At 40.4% G+C, this 26,095-nt stretch overlaps 1 protein-coding gene across 1 annotated transcript; it reads left to right on the plus strand.

The window, feature by feature from the left end:
• The first annotated feature begins 5,980 nt into the window (after window positions 1-5,980).
• On the plus strand, window positions 5,981-25,714 carry LOC141016720 (vasoactive intestinal polypeptide receptor-like). Its single transcript, XM_073491245.1, has 13 exons — window positions 5,981-6,137; window positions 7,819-7,912; window positions 8,823-8,921; window positions 16,196-16,302; window positions 16,430-16,527; window positions 17,688-17,817; window positions 20,594-20,747; window positions 21,767-21,827; window positions 23,265-23,331; window positions 23,410-23,501; window positions 23,666-23,795; window positions 24,348-24,389; window positions 24,544-25,714. Exons 1-13 carry the CDS (start codon window positions 6,078-6,080, stop codon window positions 24,733-24,735), a joined length of 1,326 nt encoding a protein of 441 aa, XP_073347346.1. The 5' UTR covers window positions 5,981-6,077; the 3' UTR covers window positions 24,736-25,714.
• The last annotated feature ends 381 nt before the right edge of the window (window positions 25,715-26,095 follow it).

The raw sequence follows: 26,095 nt of genomic DNA on the forward strand, positions 1-26,095 counted from the left end.
GTAAAGCGTCACAGACTTTTCCAGCTTCCTTTTTTTGTCTGCCTCTCTGTCTGGGTACTCAATAGCTAACTGTTTCTCTTGGCAAACAGTTTTGGACTGGGAACACACACCTGTTTTAAATATGTGGTCATATTTTCACCTGTCATTAGATGCTATCTGCGCTCATTGTTTCCAAACCCTTTTTTTTCTCCTTTAAGCTGATGAGAGGAGTTGCTGAAATTGAACATGTATCTGCACTGCTGGAAATACTGGAAATATACTCATACAGTCATTTACTATAGGGTTTCAAATAGCAGTGAATCTTCAGGGGCATCTCTGACACCACGACATTAATGTTTTTTTAATTAAACACCTGATGCCAAATGAAGAGAGGAGACACACCACTACACAATACTGTGAGCTGCTTTTGTCTCTTTTCGGTGGTTCATGCTCATTCTGATTGAGGTGTTGTTTCATTCCTCTTCAGTATGTCTGTCCTTGACTGCTTACTGACAGCAAAAAGGGCCTTTAGCTCAGAATCATGACGTCAGTTACCTTATTGTGGAAACACCTCTCACTCAATCATCTGTAACCTTGGTGTTACATCTCCAGACCTGCATGGAACAAACCTCTGATGACACTGACAGCACATACAGGCTCTTATGTCTGTCGAGATATACGCTGGCTTCACAACTGTTGCAGAAAATCAGGACAAAATGAAAAGACTCTGTGAGGCACATTATGATTGGAATTTCATCAGGAGGTCTTGACCGCCAGCTCTTAACTTCTTTATCTTGAGAAAGGCATGCAAGATGCTAGCTGAAAGAAGCGACCTCGACCAGAGGAGTAGGACCAAGCCAAAGTATGAAGAGAGAGAAAAGCTCACCATCTGGTTGCATGTGACAAACTAACCTAAATCTTACCATGCTCTGAGCTAACACCTGACAATTTTGCCTCAGTCTCGTCCTTGGCTAATGAATAGTTATTGTTATAGCATTCAATAGCAAAAAATGTCCCTGAATCCTCCTCTCTGACTCTCACAGTGCTCTCAGTTCTCTCCCATTTCTTTCTTCTAAAGACGCACACACCCCTTGGCCCATCCTCTCGCTTGATGAGTGTGATTAGACATAAGACACACTGCTTCAGAGCTGCACCATCGCCCTAAAGTTAATTTGAGACAGTGGAGAATGGGTGGCACAGAAGCTATAGATCCAGTGATAATGGATGGTTAACACAAACGTCTGCATTTATGTTTTGCATGTGAGGAGCCCTCGATATTCTGACCTTGAAAATATACTGTAAGGCGGTGCTCAGTCTGTCAGAGGACGATCATTTTCTTGTAACACATGTAGAGATCTCTACGTGTGAGCTCAGTGGGATGTTTAGTTGAGTTAAAGCAATAAGATTAACAGAATACAATCATGATAGTGTGATAGCCTCTGGGAGGCTGCACTTAAGGCACCAGCAAGCCAACGTGCTTGTCATGACAATTCTAACATACTGATGTTTAGCAGGTACAATGCTGACCATGTTCACTATCTTAGTTCAGCCTGTTGGCATGCTAACATTTGCTAATTAGCACTGAAAACAAACCACAGCTGAGCTTGGGAATGTTATTTGTTTCACAGGCATTTGTGCAGCATCCATGTCATATTTGATGAATGGTAGAGATGGGAAAGACGTTAACAACGATTGTTAGTTACAGAGTTGGTTCTATGGGGTATTAGAATACAGTGCATTGACAATATAACACCATATCCATGAAATTTTGATTTAATTACATCGAAGGATTTACCCCGGCATCCATATTTGCTTTTTCAGGCTCTTCTCTATTATTCTGTATTAAGTGCACAAAACATTTCCGGAGCTTCACAGCAAAACATTGTTGCAGCATTCTCCTGAACGACTGAAGTAGATGGAGACTTCTAAAATTTAAATATTCTCAACTTTTCTCCAGATTACACTGCTATTTCATTATTAGATGTGATTGCCTGATTGGGCATGCAGCCCCGCTCCACAGCGGTTTTGCCCGACATGCAGGTAAGCAGCTTTAATGCAACTAATGTTCCTCATGTGTGAGACATGTATGTCAAATGTGGACCCCAGGAAGATTAGTTGATTGCTGGCATGAGCTAATAGCGACCCTTTGATTAAACAGTTTTCAGGCATTTTTGAAGAGGTCGTATCTGTCCTGTCCTGTCTCGTTGTGGACCTCTCAACAAAACCACAAAAGTTATGATTGAAACATTTTATTATATCAACTATATCATGGTGGAACCAGTCATTACAACAGTTCATCCAGTAATTGTGCAGATATTTCATCCCAGACCAAAGTGATGGACTGATCAGCAGACAGACAGTGAGTGCAGCCATCCCAAGAGACACACAGCTAGCATGGCTAAAAATGACTTGGACCACAAAACCACTCATAAGTCATCTGAGTGCAGGTGGTGAATCCATTTCATGTGTCCATGATGGGAAATGCTACTAAAACAGATGTGCTTACCTGCAGTTTTTGTGAGTTTCATGTTTCAATTTTCGATGATGGATGAAACGGTTCAGAAAATCTCAGATTTAAATGGTTTATGGATCATTTTCAACAAAAAACCCCCACCTTTCTTACAAGATGAGATTTTTGCGATTGCAAACTTGACAAAATGAAACAGCATTCCTCATCCACTGTTTCATCAGATGATTTATAGATATCCTCAACAGGCACACAATCAAACACACACTGTGCTCTGACAAAGAGATTTACATTGCTTTGGGTTTCCTTGCTGGGAAGATAATTTCCCACTCTGATCTTCTTTTTAATTTGATGAGGTTGATGTACCTTTGTAATTACCATGATGGCCTCCATTAAAATATCTGGAGCGTTGACTGACAGCTCGTAGATCGGTTCAGACTCTTACATCAGCATCTCAGTGAACCCCATGGGTTGTGTGGGAGGTCGCACAGCTATGTTTCAGCTTGTTTGTTAAAGGCAAGAATTAAAGTAATAATTACCTACAATTACTATTAATTATGTCCCCCGGACTATTAAAGCTTCAGTAAAAGTTAATGAGACCACTTACATTGTTTGTCATAGAAGATGTTGTACAATTGATTTGAGGCACAAAACAGAATTATAAATGTTGGTCACATGAGCTGAACTGAGCTAAACGCTTAAACAGTTTCAAGCAGAGAAAATGACAAACAGAAAAAAAATGTAAACTCATCTTTATGACAGAGGGTTTATGAGAAGTGTGTTCATAGTTTTGAGACACAGGCAATAAAACACCTGCCAGAGAGAGATAAACATTGGTGGTGTCAAATGTTTGCTGTAATGACACCTATGCAGCACAATCATTTTGACTTAGACTCTACTAATTTCTCAAATTGCTACCAAATTAGCTAATTCTGGAATTTTATGCGAGTTTACACTATCACAGACCAGACATGTTAAAAATACCTCATAAAACAAGAAACTGGGTCAGAAAAAGGGCGATTGTGTCCTTAAATTCTCCAAACTTCATCCAGTAGAACTCAAAAGCCCAAATATTTGACTTTCCTCCCAGAGGAAGGTTGTTCTGACGTCCATCAAAAGCTTTCACAAGCCTCGCTGAGTCACCCGCTGATAGTACAACCAGACCAGCAGCACATAAGGTGAAGCACATGTTGCCACAGGAGGAGTCGGTGCACGGGGAACAAGAACGGCCTCTGTGTATTGTTATCTTCTTCATGGCTGGAAGTAAATAACATAATCCTCATCTCTTCACACTATGCGCACTGATGCATGAGTGCATGATGACAGAACAGCCATCTGACCAGAGACAAACGCACACACACACACACACACACACACACACGCACTGCATGTTTTCCACTTGCATTTGTCCATTTGCAGAACTTCCACAGGGATCAGAAATATTTATCAGTTTTCCCACATGGCTTTTGATGAATTATGAGTCGTACAACTCTCTGTTCTCTTCTCTTCTCTTCTCTTTTCTATACGTATGATATGTGCCCCATGCATCATTCTCTGAGCATATACACTAGCATTATCTTATCTGAGAGCTGTGACTGGTTCTATATCGGGGAACCAACTGAGAGAGACTGATTTTTGCATGTAATGTCACATACATCTGAATGTCTAATGTGTATGGTCCTCTTTATGGTCGGACCCAAGAAGAAAAAAGATGTCTTAATTATCTAATGTGTAGGTTGTTTGTTTTTGAATGTTAAAGATATAATATGTAACGTTTCTGCATCAAAATGTCTAAAAGTTATGAGACCTTTGTTATATATTTTGTTTAGTTTTGTACTTAGATTATTCCAAATATTGTGCAATGTTCAAGCCCAGAGAAATCTTCAATTTTACAAGGTAACGTTTGTCTGACAAATGAAAATAACATCAGTTGTCTCAGGAAGGTGTTGATTCACATCGTTTTCATCAATTCTTGTGTTCCACATGTGGGTATCTGCTTTAATTTGTAACTGTACGTCCTCAAATGACTCGTACTGCTACGGTACTCAATCATATTATGTCATTTCGTTTATGGCTGTTGGGGAGGACGTACTCAGATCTTTCATCTCAAAGGATGTGACTTTATGCACGCTCTCCAGTGCCTCTTCTCAGTGCCTCTCTAAGTAGCATTTTTATTATTCTAGCTGATCAAGGTGCGTCTTTTTAGTATATACAGGTACCCAGTTCAGTCCAATGATTCCCAACCAGATTGGGCACCTACACACACTGTGAATCTGGGGCATCATAGTAGATGAGTAATGGGGAAGGAAAGAGGGTAAACCCATGCTAGGAAAATTCATTTTTTAAACTTTAATTTTTGCTTTCTCTGTGAAGTGTTGGATAATTTTACATGTTTTATGAAACCATCTCAAACATAACAAGGCAGCAACTAAACACAGATTTTTGTTTTAGTAACACTGCATTTGTGGAAAAAGTAGTATTATGCATTATAGGTAATGTAGGCGACATGTTTTGAAAAGGAAGAAGATTGTGTGGAATAAAATAGGTGATATCTCCGGTTCTGCTGTATCGATTTTCTGTCATTTGTTTTTTAAACTGTCCATAATGAGCACCAGTGTTATGGGAGCGCAATGTTGAACCAGAGACTGCTTTTCAACCTGCCGCCTACATTTCCCACAATGCAACTGAGTCACTGAGTGACATCACTGGAGGCAGTTTATCAGATTACATGGAGCTTCCTCTGGAGCCTCAAAAGACTTTATACTACTTTTTTTCAAGCTCGAAGCTCAGCATCTGGACCACTAGCTGCCCGGCTAACTGAACTAACTAGCAAATGGCAGCTACAATTAGCGCTTACTTTGGTAAGTTTTACTTACATGCTAACCCCTATTTGTTTTGAGCGTGAATTTGACAGGTGGCCAATTCTTACGTATTGCACCTTTAACACTGGAGCTGTAAAGTGTAGCCTATGATTAAAATAAAAACATTGTTTCATGTAGCTGATTGGTAATAAAGAAGGAATTAATTAAGTTTATGGCTTTATTTCAATCATCTTCATTCAAATCAATTTCTGAGTCTCCAAATAGATTCAGTCTTTTCAATAGTTTCTGTGGCAAAGGAGCTCTGTATCACATGAGAGAGTGGTTCCTCTTTCTTCTCTTCAACAGAAATTCCTCCATATTGTGTAAAGATGGCATAATAGCCTAAATATATATATGTATGTGACATGGTATCTCAGTAGGGCTTTCTGACATGATAACATTTTTTTGCATGACGGAAACATGCTATAGAAAACGAAACAAAGGCTCAGTCGTGTCTTTATTTCACTTTATGGACACGGTTTCCTTCTCTCTTTGTGGCTTCGTGTCGACGCCCTCATCCACTGACGTCCACAGATGATCCTCCATTGGTTACTTGTTGATTGTTCAAGGTAAAGCCCGAGTGGGAGGAGGAGGAGGAGGAGGAGGAAGATTTCAGGAGCGGAGAAATTCACTTCACTCAGAGCGCAAGAAGGCACAGAGTCAGCAAGTGGATCCAAACTAACCTGCGGAGGATTATCACCACATTTTCAAGTCTTTCACTTCCTAAAATCTCTTTTCATTTTTGGACCGGGTCAGCTTCTTTAAAGGACATGTTGGTGGAAGTTTCGAAGAGCATTTGCATGCTTCTCTGCTGCATGTTGCTGCAGCCCGTGAGTATATTTCAACACTTTTCTCACGACTTGAACTTGTTTTCAGGTGTGCGTCACTTGCTCGCCTAATTTGGCGGTGTGAGGATGCAGGCAGAGCGTCGCCTGCACGTATAAGTTGAGGCGCATGAGCCAGTGTTGGCTGCAGGGCGCACCAGTGTGAAGCTTTGTGCATTCTCTTGTCAACATGTGCGGTGTGATGGAAGGATGTATTTGATTTGGTTGATGAGATTTCTTTTATAATCGTGACTTTGCTTAAAGTTGAGTGTGTTTTTTTTGTTTTGTTTTTAACATCAAGAATTCGTCCCTCTCGCACCATCACCACACCAGTCTGTGCTTTGTGTGTCAATAGTCAATACCCTCAATTCCACAGACGCCTCAGGCAAAACCTGCTGCCTTTAAATGACATTTGGCACCAAAACAAAACACTCAGCCAGACTGTGATCGTCTTTGAGCGGCATTATGTCTTAATGTCCTGGCTGATCTCTTTTCACGACTAAGGTTGAAGGTGCACTATGTACTTTTGGAGAACAAATTCAAACTCGGACATATTTATCTTTTCCATAATTGAATAATCAAGGAAAATAAGGTCCCCAGAACACTGTTTGAAGCAAGAAAGGTGGCAGGGTCCGCCAAATAAAAACAAAGTAAAACGGGATGAAATTGTGTTGTCCTTTGAGGTGTTCAGGCATAAAAAAAAACAAGTCTTCTGATTAAAATGTCTTCCCAAAACTACACAGTGCACTTTAAAGTGAATTAGCAGGAGCAGTGTGGGTCTCCCTTCAGGACACCATGGCAATCACCTCTTTTGTCTGTCTCTGGTCTCCAGCGTCCTTATCCTCAGCTGTCTCCTGTAGAAAAGCATGTATGATTCATGCTGGAATTCAGCTGGAGGTCACAGCCCTTAGAATAGCATACTGGCTTTTACATCTGCATTTGTACACACACTCAGACTGTTTCAGAGCCTCTGTGGTGGAAAATAAGCAAAGGAAAATGGATGTTGGAGAGGGTAAAAACGATGCTCATGATCATAATCATGGTTGTGATGATGGAGTACGGGAAGTTTTCCCCTGATATTCCAACTTATATCGCTTCAGACAGCGCCGATCCATCACTGACAGCATCTTCTCCAGTCCTAGTCCAGTGAAGTAACACAGGACGTCCTGCGTAGCCTGAGGAGTGACATAAATCATAACCTAAATGGGGGAGTCACCTTGTGTGAGGGGAGAGGCTGGACTCATATGGGCTCATTTCGTGGCTAACAATAGCCACATACTACTAGTCTGATTAATGCCCACAGAAAGGAGACTCATCCCCCTAAGTAACAGCTATAAATCTTCCAGTCCTATCTTCTCTGGTGGTTAACACTCATGGGTTCATCTTCACGCTGAACCAATTCACGGCAGAAGGTTCAAACAAGCGCATGCAAATCTGAGGAATATGACGATCAAAAGATTGATTTTGTGTCTGCCACGTGTGTCGGGTGGAAAGATTAATGGGAGCCCGGGTCAGCTCATCTCAATAGATGGGCTCGCCTTGAGATGCGTTGCACCGTCGAGAGAGCGCACACTGTATAACTCATGCAGCCATCTGCGCTTCACTAATAGACAGATGATGTGTGATGTGTGTTGGTCACCCTGGCCTGAAGAGAGAAATAGAAAACATGTGTGAAATGTCTTCACAGGTGCTTTCAGTGCAGAACCAGATGTGTGACATGATGAAGGAAATCGAAAAGGAGAGGGACATGTGTGAGGCTCAGATTGAGAACAAGACAACAGGTACGTGCAGCAGTTATTTGTTATATGTCTAATTCACACGCAGGTTCTGATCGAAGTGACACACCTACGCTCTTAAGACAACAGAAGCTGTCCAAACCTCGCCTCTGGCTTTACATTACAGCCTGCATGGTTGAGCACTGTTTTGTCAGCCTCCCTGTCACATGTGCCTCGGTTCAATTTCAAAGTAAACTTTCTAATTGATTGAATGTCCCTTTAAGGTTTCATTAAACACTATTTAAAAAATTGCCACAGTGAGCGGGCAGTAATGAAACCCACTTAATTGATTTGTTGTTTCGATTTATTGCTGATGGAGCTAAGTGGGGTGGTGCATACTCACAGCACGCAGCTCATAATTATGTTTGACTGTGAGATCATTTGGCTTCAGTGAGTCTCTATTACCTCTGTGTGTAACTGACACCTTGTTGATCCTAACTGCAGGTATCACGAGACTCTATTTACTTCCGCACAATGAAAAAGGCATTAAACACTCATTATCTTTTTGATTTAGATGCTTCCTATAGATTCCATCAAATGTAACTGCTGCCACATCCTCAGGGTGATGCTGCAGATATCACCCACTAAAGGTGAGCAGCTGTGGATTTAACCTGATTCTGCTTCCTGAGACCAAACAAGGCACAGTGGTATTTTGAATTCAAATGACAGACAGGAGGCTGTTTTATTAGTCATGGTGGCAGCGTGTTAACTCAGGTCATCCGCTGTTATTGACCCAGCTGACTTGTACTATCACGTTGGCTGCCATGGGAACTCCAGTGCTCAGAGCAGCTTGCTCTTTGTCACCTCACTGCAGTTTGAGTCAGACATGTACTGAAAATAAAAAAAAAGAAAAGTTGTTCTGTGTTGTCATCTTGTGGTGTTTCTCTCTCTGTCTCTGCTGCTCTGCTCTGCTCAGGTTGCAGTGGGACGTGGGACAAGCTCACCTGCTGGCCCAGCGCCGACGTTGGAGAGGTGGTCACCATCCCCTGCCCCAAATATCTCTTCTACTTCTCAGGTGACGTTTTTTACTCGTAAGAATCAAGTCTGTAAAATAGGTTTTGCGTGTGTTCCTGTGTGAGCTGTTCAGCAAATATTAGAGTAATGTGGTTTTTTCATCAGAGATATAATATCGAATGGCTGAAACCCGCAATCGAGCAGAGGTCAAAGCAACACTATGTAACTTTCTGCAGAAAGATAGTTGATTGTCCATCATCTGCACCCACTCATCCTTTGCAGGATCGCGAGTGGCTGGTGCAGATCCAAGTTAATATTGGGCAAGTGGCGTGGTACGCCACTCTCATGCCTAGGTTGTCAAATACCAATCAAAATCAAATACCAAAGTGTGTCTTTGCTGTCGGACATTAACCCAAAGCGTTCTGGGAATGGGACTCAACAATCAACTATCTTTCTCCAGAATTGCTTATAAGGTTACAGGGTGTTGCTTTAAAAGAGCAAGTGGCATTATGAACTAGAGTATATCATCATGTGATATATATTTGGTGAATCTAGAGAGACCCTAAGTTTGTACAATAATTACTTAAATTACGAAAATAAGAGGTACGCCCTGGCTATTTGTAATCTCCCAGTCTCTTGTAACAGAATTTCTAAACTAACAGGAAGATATAAATGTCTGGAAAGGGATAAAAGATTTTGTACTTGATGGAATGAGAGTTGGCTGGGGGATGAAAAACATGTTCTGTGTGAGTGTAAAAACACAAGCATTGTTGATAACCGAAGGAAGTACCTGCCAGAGTACTTTGCAAATCATCCATCTACGCTTAAATTTATACAGTTACTACAGACTGATAAACTGAACATAGTATGTAAACTAGGTGCATTTCTGAATAATGTTCTGCCTCTCTTTAAATAACTTTTTATGTTCATATGCCATGTCTGATCTAGAGAAAAGAAAAATCAAAATCTGAATCTTTCTGGAATTGGGAGGGGACCATCGCAGTGCCATATAGGTTGCCATATATGCTAGAACATTAGTTGGCCTCTACGTGCCTCTAACTAGTTAAAATAACACATCTTCAAACAAACAACTGACTATGTTGATTACAAGTGACTCTCAAAATGACATATGTCACTGTTCCCAAAACAACATGACTGTTGCAGTGTAGCAGCGACAGGCGTACCAGAGCTTTGTCTTAAGGCTGCACTGTGGTTGAGTTTAGGCACTAAAACAACTTGGTTATGTTTAGGAAAACATCGTGGTTAAATAAATACATTTCTGATGTAACTTATGTTACTTAACTTTAGTTACGTTTTGTACGTGACACAACATTAATAATGTTAGTTTGTTGAAATGACTCACTGTTGACATTTGGTATCACACAGAACCTATTGTTCACGCCGTCCTCCTCCCTTTGCTGACTTTCACTCTTTATATTACTTCACCTGACTTCCTCCTTTGCTGCTGTGATAATTGCCATGGCCACTAGAGGTCGCTGCCTTACAAAACAATCAATAGAAAATACTTTCTTGGGTGTATTTATAACACAGGTACAGTGGTTATACTATACTATACTATATATATATATATATATATATATATATATATATATATATATATATATATGTATATATATATATATATGGCCTTATGGCTTTATTAGATAGGACAGATGAGAGTGAAGAGTGAAGAGTGACAGGAAACGGGTTGAGAGTGAGCAGGGGTGGCATGCAGCAAAGGGCCACAGGTGGAAATCAAACCCTGTGCCACTGTGGCAAGGACACAGCCTCTGTAAATGGGGCACACACTCTCCCAGCTGAGCCACTGGTCAGCCCCTGCATATAAATCTGAACCAGGGTTTTGAACTGATGACTGCGCCTTTCTGCACGTTGGTGCTCCACCACATCTGGTGCCCTTTTATATTTTTTTCTCGTCCAGTTTTTGTGAACAATCTCTGAAAATCTCCTGTAAGCTACCTGCTTAGAAGAGAGACAGAGTTAATAACCACTGTAGCTGGTGAACACAGCGGAGCATTTAGCTGCTAACGAGACAGATATTTCCCTCAGTGAATGATGTAAATATGATGTTTCTCTTTGTCTATTGGATTTTGGATGGTTTGCTAAAAAGTCTGCGAATATGTCAGTGTTGTGCTTAAAGCCTGTTGTGCTGCTAAGAGGAACCAGAAAATCAATTACTGCAGTACTCAGCATATCTTTTAATAAACCTATTTCTGTCTTAATCAAAGCTGAGATATTTTTTCAAAAACAAAATGATTCTTCTCCGTCTTCTCCCCTTTGTTGCTCCATTTCCAATCATCCCCTGCTGTTGTGTCTTTGTCAGTATCATCACGCTCCATATTTGAGACCAGAAATAGGAATTATGAAGTACGCTGAGTATCCTAGCCGCTCATACTCATGATGTCATTCTGGCCTACGATCACCTGCTGTTTCAATCTTTCCTGGCACCCCGTGTCATATATCACAACGAATATAGTGAAACTCAGAACACATGGCACAGCTGAGTCACAAAAAGATAAACAAATTCTCATCCCGGCACCATTCAGCCATCAAGGACACATTCTGTGTGTTCTTCCTCCTTTGATGCATGAGAAGCCTCACAGGGAAGTGATACTAATTATGGCAGGGGAAGGAAGCCACTCTCGAGGGGATTTATTGGCTGAATTGTATGTTTGTACAGTAGTTCCCCTGTGAGTTTCCCATATATCTCCACCCGTCATTAATTACCACACAGAGTTGATTAAGTTGTTTGTTTGCATTCAGCTGGCAGAGAGGCCTCAATTTCAACTTAGAGCCTTGAGAAATGTGCCTTCATTTGTGTCGAAGCAGCTTGTAATTACCTTTTAGAAGCCACTGCTGTAGTTCTTTGACAAGCTATAATTATGATCAATATTTTTGATATTTACGTTGGATCAGATGGATAAGTGTTCTATGTGTCAACTGTAGTGACAAACCCACAGAGAATTATGCAAACGTGGAAGTTAATCAGCCCCACAGAGCTTTATAGAGTTTTAGCTTTTTCGCCTCTTTGCGTACTGTTTCGGTTTTTCCGCCTACAAACGCTTATAACTATTTCACACATTTTGAAATTTGGTAAACTCAGCTGCCACACAATTATTATGCTCATTAATTTAGTTATATATTTTAGAATATCTATTCATATTTTGATATTAATAAATTCATATATAAACATGGATACCTGACCTGAAACTGTTCGGATACACTGGGATCGTTGGTACCTGACGGGCAGGGTTTGGACAAAAACTTAGGAATGATGTCAGGGTCTGGGATGGGCTCTGTGACATCAATTGACATGGTGCTTTTACAGGTCTTTTAGTGTAAATATAGTGTAGAAAATCAATAAATATAGTGTAAAAAAATAAGTGATGTAATATATGAATATATTTATATTTTAATTATGTGCGTAGAACATGCATTTTTACAGTTGTCTACACTGTACATGTCTGAAATTGGCACGAACAGGAAAGCTGTAACCACGGTTACAATTACATGAAGGGGCAACAGAAACTCAGTACTACTTGGACGAGTAGAAAACAGAATGCTTGTCGCTTTTGGGTCAAGCTCGGTTACTACTCTCTTGGACTCTAGCGAGTTGGAAAGAAAAATGTCCCCTGAGCTGTACGCTAGTGTATAAAGCTGTATAACCACCTGTTTTTGGTTGTGTGTATGACACCTGATAGGTTGGAGACATTTTCAGTGTACTTAAACAATTTAACAAATTCGATCCATATGTGTTCAATTACCAATGCCTTAATTTTAACAAGTATAAAGTTACATATCTTTGCAAACATTACAAACCGGGGTGCCTCTGATGAGGTTCCTGCCCCTATAATCTCACCAGTATTTTCCTCATTATATTCAGGAAACTCTAACCAGTTAGTTATCCTTAGCATGTGAAGGCACGGTGCACAGGAGAAGGGTTTTCTGGGAAGCTGTGATGTGACCCAGATGGGAGATAGTGACCTGAGAGAGGAGAGCACCCCTGGGAAAAGAGATGAAGAATCACCAGATTTGTGGGGTTGAAGGCAAGAGGTAAATTTCACTGACATGTCAAAGGATCAACAGGCCACCACTGTGAGGCGGAGATGAAACTAAAGGGCCTTAACAAAAAAAAAAAGAGCAGGGATTGTAAGTGACCTGTGCTGCACTGATATCAGTTATGCTGTAAATCAACAAATCCGCACAGGTCTCTGTAGGTTAAACCATCTCTGCTCTCAGGCCATGTAAGGGCCATGTAAGGAGGACTTAATTAAAGGATGATGAACGGTCTGGGATTATGTGCATTGTAAATTACTGTTGCTGTCGGGTGAGAACCTTTTATTCCCAAATGTGAGCATTACAGGAACTAAGAAAAACAGCTCTGCTCGTGTAGCCTGATCACTGTACATTTACCAGTTTATTTATTTTATTTTAAAAGGGTTTCAGAGGTCATGTCATTTTTCAGTTCTCCTTTCTGTGATGCCAAAAAAGTTACCTTAGCTTCTTTTCAAAGGTATTCACTGTCAGTGGGTTGTGAAAGACGTTATTGACACATCCCGAGCCATTCATTTTATAAGCCTCACGCACAAAAAAACAAGCATTACGAAACATGGCGCCACAGAGATCCAGGGCCAAGTCATAAATTTAGTTGAGATAGAGTTGGCATTCTCATGAACTTTTTACCTAGTAGCTCTAACACAAACACACAGTCATTCATCTCTTTCAATAACACCCTATCTGCAAGCTCAGACTGACAGAGTGCCTGGCTGTCAATGCTTTCACCTACAAGTCATAATGCTCAGTTGCAGCTAATCATTCCATTCTAATATGAATCTGCATATAATTAGGAAGAATAAAGCTTTAACTGCACAAACTGACCAAGATTTCAAAAAAAGGCCTGGAAGTTAAAACAATGACAGGGTGATTAACTCGTTTGAGCTCTCCTCGTTGTTGTGCACGACACTGAAAATCCTTGCAGTCATGTTTTGGGGGATGATGAAAGCATTCTTCTGGCAATCCCTCAAACAAGCCAAATCCAGTGGTGGCATGGGCTGAAACAGCAGGGGCTTATCACCCCCTTTGTGTCTTGTCATGTTGTTTGAGGAAGCTAAGCCTCCATCTTCTCTGCAATACGCCACTCAGGTATTTGTGAGCTGACCATATTTTAATGCCAAATACATTCTAAGACTCTGGATTGTTGGTCATTTCCCAACTCGGTCTTGATTTGATAGCGACTGTGGAGCGATACGGTTGGGAAATGTGAGGAATGTCCTACATTTAGATTTCTATAGCGGCATTCAGTGCGAGGATTAATTTGTGGCCAGCACACGCAGCTTTCTTTCTTTAATGACAGGGAAGGAGATGAGGAAATGCTCAAAAAAAATATTACACAATAAGAGCACAACTGCAGAGATGTCAGCCTGTGCTTCTCACTGCTGGTTACACAATGAGATACACCTCATGAATGTTGTAAGAGGGGTCTTTGATCTAATTAATGATTCCTGTCCAATCTGAACATTGATGCATTTGCTTCCTGTTGTTTAGTTAAAAGTCTACAATAAGTTATATTATCTGATGGTGACATGTATCTTTAAAGGATTTTGATACACAGTGAGTATTATTGCGAATTACTTGTATGTACTCTAGTCCATTTCATAACTTCATCTGTCAATGTTTGCATTTTTTATTGCCACATTATTTGGCATCTTAGCCTTTATTGAAAGGAATGAGACACACGGGAGTTATTGGGAAGAGCGAGAGGAGGTGGATCTTAACCACCTATTTCAACTGGTGAAGTGATGCACACTTACTGGAATAGCTCTTTGAACAATTACTCTGGCGAGCTGTATATATGATGCAAGGGAGAGACATGGATGTGCAAAACCCATTCACTTATTTATTTGTCTCTTTATCCACTTGTTCAATCTGTACTATTTGTTCTTTTCTATTCTACTGAGCTCAAGCTACAATGCCGTATTGTGCTGTACTCACCAGGGTTCTACTCCAGCCTAATCTACTGAGCTCTACTACTCTAATGTGCTAGTCCACTCCACTGTATACTGAGCTCTTGTCTACTTTATAGTATACTGTATACTCTACAGAACTCTAGTGACCTCTGGCCTCAGAGCTCTACTCTACTTTACTCCGCTCTACTCTATTCTACTCTAAACTACGGCTCTCTCATCTATTAAATGCTTTAAAGCTCTGCTATACTGAGCTGAGGCATCAGAGCTCTACTCTACTCTACATATTGAAACTTTACATTTCTTTATGTTCAATTTTCAATGTTGACAAGGCAGTGCTTATGATCAGGTAAGGTTTAGATACAAAAACTACTTAGTTAGGGTGAGGGAAAACTTCCCTTCAAAAAATATGTATTTTGTTGCCACTAATATGGCTGGAAATCATCCTGAGGTCTCCTTAAAAATATCCAGTGGTTTCAGACTTATAAAAGTTGAAACACAGTCTTGAACTGTTGTCATCAGCTTGGCATTTGTCTCGCTTAATTCCACCTGTGTCCCCTCTGCCTCCTGACACAGATGTCAGGTCATGAACTTGTAATGTGAATGTGATGTGACGTGAAGTTTGTAAAAATGCCATAACGTAGGCCTATGACATGTACAAATGTGGATTTATCAGTGGTAAGCAGAAACATTAACTGCCAACATTTTATTCTGGCTTTTACACTCCACTGAGCTCTAGTCTACCCTTCTCTTTTCTACTGAGCTCAAGTCTAACGTACTGCACTGTACTGTACTTTAATGAGCTCTACTATGCCCCCTCAATCTCCTCTCAGATGAAAGTGACCTCTGCTCCCTTTATGGCCAGTCTAATGCACTTGGACCTTTAACTTCTGCCCCCATGGGCAGGCCCGAGTAAAAATATCCCTCTGCTCGACTGTTGGCCTCCTGGTGTGTGTGCGTGTGTGTGTGTGTGTGTGTGTGTGTGTGTGTGTGTGTGTGTGTGTGTTCAGCCTGAGAGTGATTAAGAAACAGATGGAGGCAAATACACATGGGAACTGTCCCAGCATCTCTGAGCCGGTGGGACGACTGATCCCCTTCAGTCATTCCTTCCATTTCCTTTTAGTATTTGGGAGTATTCCAGAGAGACGTATACATCTCGGTGTGATGAATTAAGTGTGAGTAATGCAGGAGACGTTTTGCCTTGTGGCTGAGTACAGTACAGTACACCGCCCCTCTCCTGCCAACACACACGTACACACAATATTATAATAATGACTTCTAATTGAAACACATTAAATCAGTCACAGCAAATAGTCGCACTCTTTCATACTCCCTCTGTCCCTCTGCTCATTAGGTAACCTGTCAAAGACCTGCACTGAGGATGGCTGGACCTCGATCAGCATAGACTCCTACATAACGGACTGTGGATACAATCCCAACAACACCATGGATGAAAATACGGTCGGTATGGCAACCAGGGTTAAGAAAATCCTCCACTCCCATGTTGCTACGTCTGCTGGGGCTCATCTGGCAGTTGGATGCCAGATGAGCTGTTTTCAGTCAGTGTAACTGTTTTGTTTTTTTGCAGGGGGAATTCTTCGGCGCCATCAAAGTTGGTTACACCATCGGTCACAGCGTGTCGCTCATTTCTCTGACCGTCGCCATCATCATACTGTGTCTCTTTCGGTAAGGAGATCGATCAAAATGCTACCTGATGTGCCTTCGTAAAGACAATCAGACACCTTTTTTCCATCATTTAGAGCGATAAAACCCTGTCGATCTCTCATTTCGCACCACATTTCCTGCATTTTATAGAGGTTTTACAGTGTTTTTCACACAGTAATGTGACTCTGCCAGTTCTTGTGGGATAAGATGTCCAGTTTTGACTTTATCTGCTGTTGCGACACTTCTCAAACAAAGCAGTCAAAGCTGCAAGCAGCCATAAAGCGAAACCACTTACAGGCTTCTGTTCACAGCATGTTCTCTTTTGACCTTTAGTCCTGGGGTTGCAAAGAAAAAGTGTGTGTGCATGTAGGCATGGCACAGCACTGATCATCAGAATAAGTATAAGTAGCTGGTGTGTGTATGGGTTCTCACAAACGACGCAGTCTTAGCTCGGTGTTTGCATTTGGAGTATTTGTGTGTAACGGGCCAAACAACAAGATATGTGTTTACTCCTCCTGCTCATGAAATGCCATTGGTTTGGACTCTCGAGTAGAGACACAGGATGTGAGAAGCACTTACTGTTTATGTTCGGCTGCAGACGCCGTGTTCAGGCAGCTGGCTGATGCTGTGTGTCATCGCACCCTGATGGGTTTACACAGCTCAACCCCCCGATCATAAGCTCACCGGGAAGGCATTTGTTCGAGGAACACCCAGAAGACCGAATTTACATCAGTGACATTTTCTCTGCAAAACCCCTGATTTGTTCTTGTTTACCTTTGTGCTGGATGTCAAGTCTGGGTTTTTTACATTTGTATCAGCCTGATAAATACATGTTTCCCTGGAAAATTACATCCATATAAAGTATGAAATATACACATAGCTTTTTTTGAAATGGCAGGTTTTAGATTGACATTTAGGTAACAGCACAGCAAGTGTTTACCACGACATCTCTTCTCAGATAAAACACACATTCTTTCTGGGAATTTTTCTGGTGAATATTTTCTTGATATTTATTCTGATTGCATGCTTTGGTGCAGTAAACACGCACTTTATCAGATGATTTTAACGGTATCTCAAGTAAACATATGCTGTGTGATGTTTAATCAGATGGGCTTCATCAGAGCTCTTGCTTATCTTTCCTGTTTCAGATCATCTAACAGTTTATCTTTCTGCTTTTACAGGAAGCTTCACTGTACGAGAAACTACATCCACATGCATCTGTTTGTGTCTTTCATACTGAAAGCTGTGGCTGTTTTCATCAAGGATGTGGTTCTGTATGACGTAGGCGAGACAGACAATTGCCAGTCATCTGTGAGTACGCTGCACGCTTGCCAACATGTCCATTTTATTAGAGGAGCCGTGCGTTTTATTGATTTTCTTCCCTGTGAATCAAAAGTCCCACGTCACAGATCAAGTTAACTCCTGCATGATGTATGAGCTGTTAGTTTCTGTCCTTGGCTGAGACAAAATGCATCTATTTAATTACTCACTCAGACTTTACTGACTGTGATGCTTTGTCTCTGAGTTTACTTAACGTACGAGTGCTCAAGCACCTCTGGGTGTAGCAGTGTTTGCCAAAGTCCCTTCCACTCCTGAGATGGCGTTTCCTCATTCACCTGACCAACAGGATGTTGTGAGAGGTCCTGTTTGCTGAACATTAAGCCTACAGAACTACACAGAGCTTTGTCAATAAATCACATTCAACAGTCTTCATATCTGGTTTTAATCACTCAACAACATGATCATAGCAACAATATGAAAATGCCATAAGTGCTAGGTTAAGATAAAGAGTTAGATAAGCAACTGGACTGGGTACGGTTTTATATACTAAAGCTCATTTATTCGTATTTGATTGATTAAGTTACCAACGTCAGTGTCTCAGATCGTGCTCCAGCTGAACCCAGTGCTTTATTACCAGAGAGGATTGGATCAGGGGGCTTTAAATCACCTGCTTTACTATCGTTAAGTGCTGATTTTTAATGGCTGAGTTTAGATATTTCCTCCTCAGAGTTCACAGAACTGTTGTCCACTTCCAAAACACAGCTGCTCTCAACTGTTTTTAAACCAAGCATTAAAAAACTTTTGTAGACAGCGACATATTATAGGGGAACTCCACTTTCAAGATCAGTTTACTTGGCATGAAGAGCACAACTCAGCCTGTGAACATACTTTTATAAAGAGACAGAGTCAAACTGGAGAAAACTTTGTAAGAACGCAAATTCATATAGCCCTGCATCAAAACCTTTTGTTATGTAGTCTGATTAGTTTGTGTCAACAAGGACGGGATTTTTTAAATGATTATTTATTAGATTTTTCAGTTTTTAGTAACTTTTCCATGGGGATTGTAGTATTCATTTTTTTAAGATTATTTTTTGCCATTTTTGTCACTTGTATTAGCCAGTAGAGGTATAAAGGAAAGGGGGGCAGAGAGGTATTAGATGCAACAATGCTTGTGGTAACCATTCAACTACTAAGGTGCTTCAATTGTCATTTTTTGTGTGAATGAATTAATCATTGTTTACTTTGTGGCAAAGGTTTCAGCTCTAATAGCATGAGGGCTGGATAATATTATTATGTTTATCGTGATGAAAGACTATATATCGATTTTGGACATATAAATCTTAATATAAAGTCTCAAAGGAGATTTTGAAATATTAAAAAATATATCCTGTATTACAATATAGCCTAGATAAATCTCAACATTATTTGAAGGCCATATTGCTCAGCCCTAACTAGCATATCATCTAGTGGATACTTTTCTTAAAATATGAAATGTAAACCTTGAAAAGATGTTTAAAGCCGTGTAAGTGTGGTCATCGTTTTAGCTAAACTTTCTGTCCATTGTGCAGATAGCAATCCCCTCCCTCCTCTCTTTATCACCACACTTGCATAATTCCTTTCTTTTTTGGGGGGATTTTGGGTTTCTTTTCTTCAAACGTTTGTCTTCGCTTGGCCTGTTTGGTTGCATCATCCGTCACCGGGAGACGGGAGTGCAGGAATAGGTAGCTTTTCCTGTTCAGCCATTGTTGGTAAAAACAGGAGGATCCTGCTCTCTGTACGTTCACGAGCAAACAGCCGGCCACCTCTTCATGGGGTTCTCTCTCCTGAGGGCGAGGAGAGACGTGTTACTGACCACACACTATTTAACACTTCTTTAAATAAGAAAAATAACTCTCATAGCAACTTTTTCAGGAAGAACTATGAGAGACCCTCCATGCACCATTCTGCTGAGTCAGCAAACATATGATTATCAAACGGCTGGTGATTTTAACAATTCTTTTTTTATATATCTGTTTCTCAAGTCCCCCCTAACTTCATAGAAGTGCAACTTAAGAACCGCTGGAGAGTGAGATTATCTGTAACTTGGTTGAAGAAATAATACAATTCTCATCTTATTACTGAAGCAGTAGGCCTACAAGCAATACAAGCAATGCACGCAGAAGTTTTGCCTATTTGTCCTTACTTGGCCTCGGTAGCTTAAGGTACCTAATGTTGGCCAGTGGCAAAATGGCCTTATGAGTGAATTCTCTGACTTCTGACTCTTCTCTTCTTGTGTTACTGGTACAATACATTGTATAGTCTACCCTTATCCCATGTCACTTATGGCCTTGCGTAAAAGATCGCTTGAAAACTACTTTGGCAGAGCAGACAATGCAGCTGATTAGCTTGCTATTCACCATTTAACTCAGAAATGGTTTCCTCCCATGATGCTGTGAGAAGCTGTAGATATTACATTATCATGAATCTCAAATAGCTTACATTTTGATTGGAGGCATAATTAGTCTAGCAGTCATAATTAGAATAATCAGCACAGCCAGTCTACCCCTGTAGAATTTTCTCTAATTATATCATGCTCATGGTAATGTGATACTGACTGTCTCCTCACTGCTGCTTTTCATAAGTGACTTGCAAAGTTTGAGATTGTTTTCTTACAAGTCAGTCATCAATACTAATTACTTACAGAAAACCTTCTCTCTATAGCCTCATTCACCGGCAACAAAATTCATCTTCATCATTTGAATAGTAATGGAGCTGCATTTATCTACTGGTGATTCAATAAGCCTCTAACGTCGTGCTTCTCCTGCAGGTGGGCTGCAAGGCGGTGGTGGTCTTCTTCCAGTACGGCATCATGGCGAGTTTCTTCTGGCTGCTGGTGGAGGGCCTCTACCTCCACACTCTGTTAGCCGTGTCCTTCTTCTCTGAGAGGAAGTACTTCTGGTGGTACATCCTGATTGGTTGGGGTACGTGCCAACCTCTTCACCATATGTTGCTGAATACAGAGAGCTCACGCAAGGACATTACAAGGACATCTGATCCGTCAATTTGTCTGAAGTGGCAGCCAGAAACCATCGAATGCCCATCAAGTCGCAATCGCCAGGCAACCTGAATGTCTGTTTTGTCTTTACTTCAACAGCCACAACATATATGATCATATGTAAATTAAGTTATTAGTGAGGTTTTATACATGCACAGAAAATTGCTGTGCCTTTTTTTTCCCTCTGCATATGAGTGAGTCCTGCTGGCAGTTTGCGATTAGGTGCAGCAGCAGGCAGCTGCAACTCTGCTTTTGTCGTTAAAATGGAGTCGAAGAGCCCTGCTTTTAATAGTTATGATTTCTTTATAGAAAAATAGCCATGAAAGTTGGAATATGTGAATGAAATGAATTCCTACCCAATTTAGGAGACTGGACAATTTAGACTTGAACTTTGGATATTTTTAATAGATAGAAAAAACATTTCGCATAAGGATTCTCTGTTGGCAGCTCTTATCAAAATAAATATACTGTGTATTCATCCAGAGGGATTGGCTGAGCCCTTGAGAGCTCTCATCTTAACATATTTTGGCCCTACTTTTCAAGAATGTATACTCAACAATCATTCCCCAAATATCTGATGTTCTTTTTTCCATCCCACCAGTAAAGAACTCTATAAATAGGCCTGAGATGTTGTGTCTGGAAGCTGGAAAACGGAAACAAGCCTGTGACTTCCCTGCAGATACCCAGGATGAGCCAATATTGGCACAGAGCACATATGAGTCCAGTCAAAAATGATAAGCATACCCAAAACGTAATATTACTTTAGCAATAAAGCCATCCAAAAGATTAATGTGTACACATGCTCAAGGCTCACTGTCATATTTGGTGGAGTTGTGTAAGTGTGGTGTTTGTTCGAGCGGTGGACATAATTAATAGTTTCTCTCTGATATAGAAATTATTTTAATGTTGAAATCACTTACAACAAACTGTGTTTCTTGTTTGCAGGGGCTCCAACCATCTTTATCTCAGCGTGGGTGGCTACAAAGGCTTATTTAAATGATCCTGGGTGAGCTAACCATTCATCTTTGCTCAAATCTTGTTGATTAAAGCAACTTCAGTTCAACTGATTTGCAGATGCAAATTACACACTCAAGAATAACATCTAGATTAGTGTGATGTTATTACCTCATCTTAGGGAGTAACACGCAAAGAAATAGTTGGCCACTTGACTGCGGTTAAACTCCCCTGCCAAGCCAAAACACATCAATGACATATTTGTTCAAAATAAGTTAAGACCAGACTTTTAAAAATGTGTTTTACCTTATAAAAGTATGTGTTATTTCCTAAAAAGGAAAGAAAATTCAGTCTGGCCTGAGAGTCTCTTGTTCTACAACCTACAAGGCAGCTTAAGCTAGATGTAATAACTTTAAGCTAGCTAATGAGTTTCACACAGCTAGCCTTAGCTAAGATTTGCCTACTTCTTCCAACCTTCCTATGATTTAAATTATAATGTTGATGCTCTGTTAGTATTTTAGTATCCCATATAAACAAAGCAGTTGCTAAAAACCATCATGATGGTGAAAACAAGTGACCAGCTCTGCTAAAAGTTAACTAGCTTAGCTTAGCAGAGTGAGTTAGCACAACTGTGCCACAGCCTGACTGACTCTGAATTAATGTGTTTCACTATGGTTAAGCTATTTTGAAGTCACACATTTAAATATATTAAAGTATTTGAAGTATTTATTGTACTAGTTTTAAATAAAAGAGATGAAAGATGTTTTGTTTGTAGATATTTTACTGGCACTTTTTAGGGGTGAATTTCAGTAGGCTACCAGAATTTAAGGAAATTATTTAAGGTTTGAATATTTTAATGGTTTTTCGGTTAAACAATGTGTTGCTAACAAGTGGCTAACTGAGACTACAGAACTTGGAGACATCACGCCGAACACGGAGACTTATCTACTTGCTAGTCCGCCTTTACAAGTAGACTTGAGTTCTTACTCTAACATTACAACTTGTACATTGATAATTTTATAGTAAAGTGTACATAGTATAGCGTAGAAATACGCTTAGTGTTGATGTTGAAGCCGTGAGGCCGTGGTGTAGATCAGTTTTAGCCTAACGTTAGCTTTTTACTTCTGTCGATTGCTTTTATGCTTCAAAAATCATAAAAGTGGTGTTCATCTGTGAAGATTATCTGGCTGAACAAAAAGTGTCATAAACTTGTCTTTGCCACAGAGTTTATTTTATGCATTAATCCAAAACCCATGTAAAAAATCCCATAGGCTTTTCACAGGGGGGAACCAAGGTGATGCTAATCTCAGGGATAGTCTTCAAAAATACATCATCCCTGCAGCTCTCTGTTACAACTTAAATGTGACAGTTAGGCTAACATCTTTACTGTTTCTGTACTGATCTCTGCCTTTGTAGCTCAGTTCAAAGGTTTTATCCAAAGTAAGTGTTTTATTTTAAGAGAATTTGTTTCTCATATCTCTTCTGACAGATGCTGGGACATAATCGATGACAATCCCTGGTGGATCATCAAAACACCTATTTTAGTCACCATACTTGTGAGTCACATTGCTCTTCATATCTTTAACAGCTCTGCCTAATGCAATCACATTAACCAGTCTTTTACTCCGCCGCAGGTGAACTTTTTCCTTTTCATCTGTATAATCCGCATTTTGCGACAGAAGATGAATTGCCCCGACATCGGAAGAAAGGAATCCAATCAGTACTCGTAGGTGTTCAGTGCAGAATGTCACACATGTCTATCGTAGTGTGGACATAAGTCATATCTTATCGGTTGACATTGACTTAATTATTTTTCTGCCGTTATAGCCTTGACTCTAGCTTTGCATCACTTTTTAATTTTGCACCACTTTTTCATTTGTCTTTTTTTAGGAGACTGGCTAAATCTACTCTGCTGTTGATACCTCTCTTTGGCATAAATTACATCCTTTTTGCCTTCATCCCTGACCACATCCACCCGCAAGTGAGGATGGTGTTCGATCTTATTCTGGGGTCATTTCAGGTAACTTCCCACAACAGCCCACAAGGTGTTAGGCAGTGTGTCGGCAACATTCCAACTTTCCAAATGTCAGACAGAAGGATTTCAATCTCATATTTTTGCAAAACTTGTGTCGCCAGATAGAAAACACAAGTAAAAGCCCTCTGATGGAGCAAAGTTACATGAACACCACTCGGTAACATGAAGACATTTTGTCTGATTAAGCAAACGAATGCTTTGTTTAGCTTACATGTTTAATCTTGTATGCTTGAATAATGAGGTTGCTGATTTACTGAGTATTAAAGTGAATTTGAACGCTGAGAGCCAAGTGCAATGATGGAGGCCTAGCGATGGAAAGTATTCCTAATTTATAACCGTTTTAGCTCAGAATGATATCTCCTGGGAAAATTTCCCAGAGATATACATGATGAACCTCCTGTCTGGGCCTGAAATTGGTCGTAATCATACCGTCATCATTCATACACAAACATTTTGAGTGTTTCCCCAGCTGAACCGTCGCACTGATATTCTTTTTCAACAACAGCTCTTATTCATCTGCTTCTCTCTCTTCCTCAGGGTTTTGTTGTTGCAGTTCTGTACTGCTTCCTAAATGGAGAGGTAAGTAAATTCAAGCAAAAACAGCTCTTCAGGATGTTTACTGTCCTTTTTATGTCACTAAATCTCATTTTCTCTCCCCGCTCTTGTGTGTCATGCCCTCTTACCGCCCCCTCTTCATCCTGTTTGGATGCGGACCTCCTCTCCTCTCTTTCAGGTACAGGCGGAGATTAAGCGTAAGTGGCGCAGATGGATGCTGCAGAGGTTCCTGGGTGCTGACACTAAGTACCAGCAGCCCTCCATAGGCAGCAACGGCAACAACTTCAGCACCCAGATCACCATGTTGACCAAATGCAGTCCGTCAACACGGCGAGCATCTGAGTGTCAGGAGCACCTCTCTGCCATCTGAAACCCATCTAAAGTGAACTCCCTTATTTGTTTTAATCATTAGATAATGAATGCGTGGCTCACATGCTATTGCAATGCAGATGATATTAGTTACTGAGTCAACCTGACATTTTAGTACTGGAGCTAATATTCATTGTAACTTTATCTTTGAAAACACAGCTCCTGTTTAGTAAATGGGTTCAATCATTAACTTAACATGAAAAATGTATGTACACAAAACACAACAAAGAAGTTGCTATTTTCACACAATGTAGCTTTGATCAGCGGGGAACTTCCACACTGACTGATATTTACATAAAAGTTAGCACTGAAATAAGCAAACATATTAGTTCTCACAGCAGTTTAACACTTTGTTGAGGTAACACGATGAGTCTACCTGAACTGGCTACTGACAACATTACACTACAGAAAACTGCAGGGAGGAGACAGATCTTCATGACCACTATATGAATAAAAGGGAATTGGAACATTTTCCATCAGATGTTAAGCCATAGATGGATAGAGCCAGAGACGAGCTGTGTCCTATAAGGAGCGAGATGTTTATTAAAAGGGTGTGTTACACAAGAGGACTCCGAGCACTTAACCTAATGGCCCGTGTTGCTCAGGGGACCAGTGGTAAGAACATTAATGACATTGTCAGGCTGTCATGTACAGTAGTCACAGAGGAGGAATCTATAGCATAACCAACATACTGGACCTTCCTATCCTGTCTATGACAGTTTTATACGGGGCATACACTCTGCTGATTTACTGCCGGAGAACATTCCAGAGGAGACACTAAAGCTCCCGCTTGTGAAATTTATCTAAGATTACAGAGGCTTTTAGTTTGGTCTGAGTGCACAGTCGCTCTGAGGACTTTCATTTTTACTATTTCTGCAACTAATAGACCAGATGTATTCCATTATTAGTCCACAGTACACAGCATGTGAATAAATATGTGGCAACAGTGATTAATTTCCATTAACTGGATTGCATGGATGGTTAATTTCATTGCATTGATTGTTAGATTTCTATTCTATTCTATTCTATTCTATTCTATTCTATTCTATGTTTAGAGATTTCATAAATATGTTGATAGTATCATGCTGTTTATCAGCCATGATAGTCTCATGGCACATGTCAACCTGTTGGCCCACCACTTTGGTCCAGACTGAAATGTCTCAACAACTATTGGATGGATTGTTCACCCAAAAATGAAAATTCAGTCAGTATCAACTCACCCAAACGTGGATAGAAAAGATGGATTACGTTTTGTAGTCCACCAAACATTTCTGGAGCTTTAGAGCAAAACAGCCTTGCAGCATTCTCCTAAACAACTAAAGTAGCTGGGGACTGAAAAAATAAGCTAAACTATAAACTGG

Source organism: Pagrus major, chromosome 21, assembly GCF_040436345.1.
Source record: "Pagrus major chromosome 21, Pma_NU_1.0".
Classification (NCBI taxonomy): Eukaryota; Metazoa; Chordata; class Actinopteri; order Spariformes; family Sparidae; genus Pagrus; species Pagrus major.

Excerpts from the sequence above, each read along its gene's own strand:
- LOC141016720 (XM_073491245.1), top strand. The coding sequence starts at position 6,078 with ATGTTGGTGGAAGTTTCGAAGAGCATTTGCATGCTTCTCTGCTGCATG. Across the intron at positions 7,913-8,822 it reads GATTGAGAACAAGACAACAG|GTTGCAGTGGGACGTGGGAC; the intron begins GTACGTGCAGCA and ends TGCTCTGCTCAG. Across the intron at positions 23,332-23,409 it reads CTATTTTAGTCACCATACTT|GTGAACTTTTTCCTTTTCAT; the intron begins GTGAGTCACATT and ends ACTCCGCCGCAG.